The sequence below is a fragment of the Psammomys obesus genome, unplaced genomic scaffold (assembly GCF_907164565.1).
Source record: "Psammomys obesus unplaced genomic scaffold, mPsaObe1.curated_primary_1811, whole genome shotgun sequence".
Classification (NCBI taxonomy): domain Eukaryota; kingdom Metazoa; phylum Chordata; class Mammalia; order Rodentia; family Muridae; genus Psammomys; species Psammomys obesus.
This window is the reverse complement of record NW_026596039.1, coordinates 21,010,258-21,018,869: the sequence shown is the minus strand read 5'-3', so window position 1 is coordinate 21,018,869 and position 8,612 is coordinate 21,010,258. Positions and strand designations below refer to the sequence as shown.

General features: G+C 52.2%; 1 protein-coding gene across 4 annotated transcripts in view; it reads right to left on the bottom strand.

Annotated features, from left to right (window-relative positions):
- Positions 1 to 6: 6 nt before the first annotated feature.
- The window catches only part of Gramd2a (GRAM domain containing 2A), a 36,262-nt gene continuing 27,656 nt past the window's right edge, over positions 7 to 8,612 (bottom strand). For 3 of the 4 annotated variants that reach the window (XM_055621971.1, XM_055621973.1, XM_055621974.1), the window contains 8 exons: positions 8,098 to 8,201; positions 7,380 to 7,478; positions 7,022 to 7,093; positions 6,698 to 6,760; positions 5,198 to 5,342; positions 4,863 to 4,959; positions 2,433 to 2,537; positions 7 to 2,233 (listed from right to left, as the gene is read on the bottom strand). In XM_055621971.1, the coding sequence (XP_055477946.1) occupies positions 2,230 to 2,233; positions 2,433 to 2,537; positions 4,863 to 4,959; positions 5,198 to 5,342; positions 6,698 to 6,760; positions 7,022 to 7,093; positions 7,380 to 7,478; positions 8,098 to 8,201 (689 nt within the window). In that variant the 3' untranslated portion in view covers positions 7 to 2,229. Of the gene's footprint in view, positions 2,234 to 2,428; positions 2,538 to 4,862; positions 4,960 to 5,197; positions 5,343 to 6,697; positions 6,761 to 7,021; positions 7,094 to 7,379; positions 7,479 to 8,097; positions 8,202 to 8,612 lie in introns of those variants that run through there. The other variant, XM_055621972.1, reaches the window with a different exon arrangement.

Sequence of the window (8,612 nt, the reverse complement as noted above, 5' to 3'; positions counted from 1 at the left end):
ACACACACACACACACACACACACACACACACACACACACACACACGGTAAAAGGGTGTTTCCACACCACAGGACACTAGAAAAATCAAGGTTTTTTTTTTTTTTTTAAAAAAAAACATGTTTTCAGTACCTAGGATTTAACCCATTTTTTTTTAAATCCCAAAGGCTAATGCCATGACAGACAACCCACTGTTACTGAACCAAACCCTCAGAGAATCAGAGCTGCATTGGCCAACGCAATTGGGAATGCAGAAATACTCACAAATTATGAACAGCATCAACCGACACACAGCTCCTCCAAAGGAGCAGAATCGGGGACAAAGAGGAGACACACAGCTGTGTCACGCCAAGCCCTGGCCCCAAGCGAACCTCCAAAGCTAGCTACCCTACAGCCTGCCCTTTCTGAGCCGTGGTTGGAGGCACGGCTTTCCATAGCATGTTGGCGCAGGCACTTGGAACCTCCCAACCCTGGCTCAGCCTAGCAAGCCTCGGAGATGGATGTGTCTTCTTACCTTTTGGCAAAGACCAGGGAGGGAAAACGCTGGGGCAGGGAGGGTTGCTTCCATGAAAATGTGATGGCAAAGAGGGGTGGGGATGGCTAAAGCGAGAAGGGCAGACATTAAAGGACGGCATGTGAGGGTTTGGCTCGGAGGGGACCAATTGGGCTCTGGTTCACCTGAGCTGTGAGGATTTGGTAGAGAGAATGTATAATGCTCAGTTCCTCGCTCAGCCCTTGACACTAGCACAGGGAGATGACGAAGGCACCTCTAGCTGAGCTCAGGGAGCTGTCCCCTGCTCTCCCTCTCTCCAGCCTCTCTTGGATTCATCCTGAGGGAGACGATCACAACTCTGCAATAATTTCCACCTGGGTTTCTTCCCCAGTTAAAACCCCAGCACAAGACAAGGGGAAACAACGCCTCTCCCTAGCACCTCCCCTCCTACCGCCCGGGGCCTTAATGGCTTTCCTTGAGACCCCTGGCTTCCTCCCTAAGGCTTTTCTAGAACCTTCAAAGGCCCTGTCTTAGCAGATGAGAGTCCTGAGGGGATGAACAAGACTTTGTTTTAGAAGAAAAGTAGACAGACTATGGCAAAGCCGTCAGTGTGCACCCACCTCACCTCCCACCCATCGTCTCCCTGGGGGCGGAGAGCTTTTCCCCTGGTCTCTGCACTGGACTGTCCCACTGACACTCACAGCTTATTCATGATCGCTGGGTCCTACGAAGTGGCCTGGACCATATGGCGACTACGGTCCTGCATGCCAAGACTGAGCTCTGCCAGGAAGTGCCCAAACTGCCGGACCCCACTGCCCAGCCAGGTTGCCCCAACAATACACCAACCACTGGACCTTCAATCAAATTCCCTTGCCTTCCTGTCACTTATGGCCAGGACCTTGGAACTTGTCTGTGACCACAGGGACTAGGCCTACTACAAAGTCCTTGTTCCCCTTGTCCTACCAAAGAGGGGGCTGCTCCAGAACAAGGACCTCCAATCTCAGCCCCGTCCATCCCTCCCCTGTAGGTGGCCTATCTCCAGGTTCAGCTAGACAGCTCCAGGAGGGCCAGCCCAAGTCACTCAGCTCAGCTTGGAGCACTCTTTGCCAAAGCCCTGCCATGAGCTCTCTTCTCCACATCCCTGCCTTCTCCCAAGCCCTGTGCAGCCCTGCAGAGAAGTCCGTGGGCTCTAGAACAAGGACTCTGAGAGGCCAGAGTGAGCTCACAGAATGGCAGGAGGCAGTCTGGGCCTGTTCCCTCCCCGCTCTACACACCCACCGAGGCGGGGCACTACAGTGCCCTGTGACAGCAAGCCGCAACCCAGGTATCAAAGCATGCCCTTTGTCCCTGGAGGGGGCTCTCAGGCCTCTGTCGTGTGCCAGGACCACTGCTCAGAAAAAAACAAGTTAATATGTTTTCTATCACTTGGGCGGTCGATGAAGCTTACAGAACTCCTGAACTGATTAAAGCACACACACACACACACACACACACACACACACAAAATCTAACATTTTGTTTGAGTCCAAAAATTGTAGGAGCCAGGTAATCCGTAAACAAGCACTTCAGATCGCTCATTGAGGGGAACAAGTGTTGGGGGAGGGGCGGGAGGAAGGGTCTGGAATATGGTCCTTCATACAGTCCCAGCACAGCTGCGGTATAAACCCCAGGAATCGTTGGTAGAGACAGCGCCCAGAGCATCCATGAAGAAGGCATGGGGATGAAGACCAAGTGGCTGTTACCTGCACACAAGAAAGATGCTTAGATCAGAGAAAAGGCCCAGAGACCCTGCTCCCCTCAAGAGTGGGCCAGAGTGAGATCTGTGATGCCCTGCACACATATCCAACCTTGCTTAAGGCCAAGTTCAGTCAAGGTTGTGGCAGCCTGGCCCTTACCTTCTACCTTCAATCCCAAAGATCTTAGGAAGAGAAAGGGCCTCACCTGTCCCCTGGGAGTGGGCCACCCCAGTTCAAGGAACATAACTGTTGTTCCAGCCGGGAGATGCGGAACGCCAGATAGGACGAGGACACGACTAAGAAGCAGATCCTGGAGAAACAGGGGCGACGAGGGGTTGACTCTTGTTCTTGATTTTCGGATTTTGTTTTGATTTAAAGATTTTTTTTTTGTTATGTGTATGTATGCAGGTTCCCACATAGGCCAGGAGAGGGCATCAGATCACCCAGAACCGGATTACAGGTGGCTGTGAGCTGTCCCACAGGGCTGCGAGGAAACAGAACTCTTGTGCAGGCTTAACTGCCTGCCTCTGCTTTGTTTTGCTGAGACAGCGTATGCAGTCCAGGCTGACCTCACACAATATATGTTTCATGGATGGCCTTGAAGTCGTGAGCCTTCTGCTTCTACCTCTCAACTGCTAGGATTACAGGCACGGACCGCCATGCCTGGTCTAGATAGTGCTGGGGAACCAAACCCAGGGCTTTCTGTATGCCAGGTCGCATCCTTCAACCGAGTAATATCTCCAGCTGTCTTTTTTGCGTTTTGGTTTTGTTTTTGAGTCAGGCTTAGTTTTGTTTTGGGGACGTCTGAATACATAGTCCAGACAGGCCACAATCCTTCTACCACAGCCTACATTTACATGGCCTTATAGCCATGTGCATTGCGCACCGGGCTAGGAGCTGAACCTGTCTCCTGAAGAAAGGGCATTGGTAGAGGTGACCCAGAAATAGCACCACAACTATCCTGTTCCCCAAATTGGAGGGTTAAAAGAGTCCTTGCTCCGGTTCATTAAACAGGCTCTGACATCACTCTTCTTAGAGGCCACAGGGGTGGCCTGAGGCTTGTCTTCACTGAAACACCCTTACAGCTAGCAGGAATTTGAGGTCCTCAGGCCGAGCCCTGGAGGAAGCCATAGACAGACAAATGAAGGTGTTTTCCTACTTTCTCAATTAGCCACCTCCCTTCTTCCTATACCTTCTCCAGCAGCCATGCAGGAGAGGTCAGTGTCTAACGCAGCAGGCCCCTTCCCCTAGAGGGGCTGAGGTTGAGATTCAACCCTAGACACAAGGATGTAGACGATGAAGAGTAACTACCTACACGGCAGAGACAGAGTGTGGATGATGAAGGGTTAACACCTGAAGTGGATCCTTGGGTGGACTGAGAAAGTCTGGACAGGAAGGCTGACCTGACTGGTGATGACACCAGTAGAAGTTCCTGAGAGCCACACACTAACCCCACTGGTATCTGCCACTTCTGGACTACAGAGGAAATGACACTTCCGTCGCCAAAGTCCCCCCTTTTCTGTCTTACTAAACCCCAAGACCCCCATGCCACATAGACACAGAGCCTGCGGCCCTTCTACTGCTCTGATTAAGACCAGTTCTACGTCTGGAGGGGCCCATCTTCTACCCTAAACTTCCATGTTGCCTCCATCAATCCCATCTAACATTTGGTCCCAAAACCAGGAAAAGGTTTTGGGGTTCCACATCCCGGCCCACCCCCCTCTCTGGGTGACTTTTCCCATCTCCCTTTACCCATCAAGCATATGGCCACTGGCCAAGATTACTAGGGCTTAACAGCCACCAGTCTCCAGCTGAAACTTCTGAGTTTGTAGTCTGTCAAGTAAATAAGCTCAGATCTTTCCGCTCATCTGCTTCCTTTTCCTCCCCCACCCCCTTTACTATCTCCCAATATCCAGAGGCCTTTGCCAACTGGAAGGTAAGCCCTGGCTAATGTCTGGAGGTGCCCAGACCAGGCGCTCTCTAGAACCCTGGGAATTCTGCTTTTTCACATGATTTCTGCAAATCAGGCTCATCCCTGCAGCCATTCTCTGGCCCTACGTGACGACTTGGGGAATGGCTACAGCCTCTCTCTCCCAGGCTGGTTCAAACGAGAAACCCTGATACATAAGTTGGAGAGCAATCAGGAAAGAAACTAATATCAACCTATGGCTTTTATGTGTACAGGTATATACATGCCCTCACATACATTTGAACATGCATACATATATACTGTGTTTAAAAAGGAAGAGGAGAGAGGAATACAGACAAACAGTTGTCCTAATGGTAGGCACTGGAAGGTCATGTGTTTCCCTAGCTAGGATTTCTCTCCATTATCTGATGGGCTCCACAATTCTGTTAACCCTCTCTCCTCAAGCCAGGGTAGCAACTTTTCCTTTTCTCAACAGTTTACTCTGCCCCTTGCCGTAACACTGCCTGAAGTTTAACTACAGGCGCTCAGAAATAAAGCTGGAAGGATGAGCCATGAGGCCTTCAGAAACCACCCAAGAGCTTGGAGTTGGTTTGGAACATTCCCTTAGGTCTAGGTAATAACCACCACCCCCCTCACCCCCAGTTCAAACCTCTAATCACCAACACCTGAGTGAGTCTGCCCTCCCCTTGCAGTAGAGACACCTACATCACGAAGATGACTTTGAGGAGCTGGGAATCCCACAGCCTCAGTTCCTGCTCTGCGGTGGGCTCTTCCTCCAGGACATCTTCCTCACAGACAGTCTCTGCAATGGGACAGCAGCTAGACATCTTCCTGGGGCACAAAGGGGCCCCCCCAGGTGGGGCAGCTCCCCTCCTTCATGGGCGGAGGCTGCTCGGGCTCCCGGACTTTCCATATGGATTTGGGGAAAGAAAGAAACAGCTCTCAGAAGCCTGGTGGGCCGTGCTGGGCTCTGTGCAGAGAAGTGAGAGAAGAGGCGGAGCCTCGGCAGGCAGTTGCCACAGCCGAGATTCTGAGCTCACCAGACACTGGCAGCTTCCTGGAGGGGAAGCAGCTCTCTGTGGAGTCTGTGGGTGTCCGAGAGATGCAGGAGATGCTGTCTGGGAGTGACAGGGATGAGGAGGCCGGGCACACTTTTCTCCACTTTATCTCAGGAGTAAGCACGTCCTGCAGAGAAGACAAGTGAGTGTCCTTGTCCTGAGAGCCCACTTCAGGGTGCTCAAGATTTTCCCCAGCCATTGCCAACCCAAAGGCCTACTCAGGAGCAGAACACAGAGACATGTCTCTCCTAGCTGTTCCCTGGCTGTAGCCTCTCTCTGCCAGAAAACATCTTTATTAATTAACAACTGTAATTATATCATTCATAGTATTACAAAAAAGACATTTGGTTGAATTTTACATCATTTTAAATGATTTTATACATATATAATGCATTGTAACCACATTTACCTGCATTACGTTCTCTTGACACTCTCTCTCCCGTCCAGCTGGTCTGTTCTGTCTTCCTAACTACTCCTACTCTTTGTTTTTTGGCCCCCTGAGTTTAATTCGAGTTCCTCTTATGAGCATGGGCAACTTACCTGTAGCTAAATCACCAGGAAAAAAATTGAGACCCTCCCCCCAAACAATATCTTTGAAGACCATAGTGAAGAAGTACAATGACTGTCTGCAGTCAGACAGCCCAGGGATGTGCTCAGAGCAGAGTTCAAGACTGCCTCAGATGGTACAAATTATGGCCTCTTCTAATTCAGCCTCTGACTATGAACAAGCCACTGAAGTAGGCAGAGGTGACTTATGGCTCCTACAGTACAAAAGGGAGCATCACCTCCCACCCTTGCATGGTGCTCTGTATACTACATGCTTGGCTAAATGCTTAACAGCTCCTGAGAGGGCGCAAAACTCCCGAGGCTACTGCCACTCCATCTCTGCCCTCAAAACTCAGCCCTCCCTGCCCAGGGTCTCAGCTTCTAGAGGAAACTGGAAGTCTGGGCTGTCAGTGACACCCTTGGGGTTCTTTTATTTTTTTATGGTTTTGTATGGGGGTTGCCTGCTGATATGTCTGTGTGACCACATGCATTCAGCTAGCTCAGGAGAGGCCAGAAGAGGGCATTGGATCCCCTGGGCCTCGAGTTATGGATGGTTGTGAACCACCATGTAGTTGCTGGGAATTGAACTCAGGTCCTCTGCAAGAGCAGCCACCACTCCTAACCACTGAGAAGCCTCTCCAGGCCCTGGCTTTGGAGTTCTTATCTAAGAATATGTCTGTGGCTTTGAAAGTCCCCCTTCCTCCACCGAGAGAGGATGGGTGAGTGGCTGTGCATCCATTTGGCTTGGGGCTCAACCTGGCCAGTGTCTGCGGGATAGACTTCTGTTCAGAGTCAACAAGCCCATTGCGGATGTCTGCGGACTGTGCAGCATGGACACTCTCCGGCACACTGTGGCCAGTGGCTCTAGAACCCAGTGGCCCCAAAGTTTGAAGACCTGCCCACTCTCAGGCCCTTGCACCCAGCCTCAGCTCTCACCGAGGGCTCGCACTCAGCTTCCTCTGGGAATTTCCTTACACTCAGACTCTTCTTGCTGGACGGCTGGGGAAGAAAGGGAACAGGCAAGATCAAACACAGGAAGGGCCCTGTAAACAAGCTACTCGGTGCCAGCGAGGCCCAGGTCACAGCGTTTGTGCGCAGCAAGCAGGAGGGTAGGGGGCATCTTGTACTACTGTGCACTGTGCCCCGACATTCAGTTCCCCTCTCTCTGCCCCCATTCCGCAGTGCTAGAGGAACAGGCTCACCTCCCCTAAAGGATCTGGTGCAGTCTCGCAGCCCAACCCTTGCCTCCAGGTCCCATACCTGTAGATGAGTGCAGACCCTCCTCAGCAGCTCATATACACTGTCCCGGGAGAGCAGAGACACAAAGACATACTGGGACATAAAAAGGAAACAGAAGAGCTAGAGTGAGATGGGACTTCCTGCTGCGCCAGCAGGCCATGTCCACAAATTAGGGGTGAGCCCAGACGTTAATGGGGCTGTGAGCAACAAGACCTCCCTCCTGGGAAAGCTTCTTCTAGCTCATTAGTTTGAAACATCTCCTGAAAAGCTACAGGGCAAGGAGAAGCAAAGGCCTGGGAGTAGGCTAGCATCAGGTCATGAGTTTCTAGAGGTACAATGGGAAAAAGGACAAGAGCTGTTGAGCCAGAGACTCACAGACCTTCTGGCTGGTGTTGGTGGTGATAGCCAGTCTGTTGGGAAGGAGCCGCGCCATCTTGTGTTTTTTGATCAATTGCACAGATACCACAGGAATGACCACCTGACGGGGGGTGAGGAGGAAAGAGAGATGTCTCTCAGGACTTATCCCCCAAGAACACAGGCCCTTGGCTCTCTGCACTGGGGCAAGGGATAGACAAAGCTAGCACCCAGGCAGGAATGCACACACTGGCGAAGCCATGTTTGTGTGTGGTAGCGGGGATGGGGGTGGGGTGGGAGGTGGGCCTCTAGACCTTCCACTTTCTCATTCAGGGTCCCCTTCCAAGTATCCCTACCTCCTTCCCTCAGCCTTGATAACTCATTGCTTAGGACTCAGAGTCCCCTGAGCTGGCTCTTAGTCAGACTAGTGACTCTCCCCAGAAATAACAGCACACTCTGACCTGAAAGCATTTCTGAGATACCTGAAGCTGGCATAATTTAGCTGTCAGCTGTTGAGGCCAGGTGTAAGATCAAGATGGGGCCTGTGCTTTAGAAGGGAAACTGCCTCCCTGAAGATGGGGGGAGGGGACACCTGCTCATCCAACCAGTGAGAGGTTTCACCGCGTACTGGGCACACAGGGGGCAGGCGTGGCTCGGGGCATGCCCACAGGCCGGGAAAGTGCCCTCCCTTGGCCCAGGCAGAGGCCTCCTGGGTAACAGCCAGCCTCACCACTCATTACTACCTTGACATCTTTGCCGAAGAGGCTGGCGTGGAAGCAAAGCCAGTTGGGGGAGATGTAGAGCCGGCCATGGAGAAGGAGGTCTCTCTGGAGGGCGCAGGAGCACACTGGGAAGCCACAGGAGAACAGCCAGCCACAAGCAAGGTTAACCAGAGCACCACCTTCTCACAGCCCCCATCCCATATGACCTACCCAGCAGTGCTTACAGGTCCTTCGGAGAATCCCGAGTGTCCCCTCCACCCTGCCAGACTGCCCGGGTTTGCTCTTTCTCCTTTACCCATGAGGTCTGAGCAATTTCCTGCCTAAGTCTCCAGGCCTGGATTTCTGTCACCTTGGGGAGAGGCTCTACCCTGCCTGGAGAAGAGAGTCTAGATGGTGTGAGTGTCCCGGCATGCTCAGTGAGAAGCCTGGGCAGGGGCAGTGCTCACTGGCGAGAGGCGCGCAGGCCAGGGGCAGTCTAACCTTTCCTCAGACAAACCTGCACACTTCAGCTCCAATCCCTAACCACCATTTCCTTA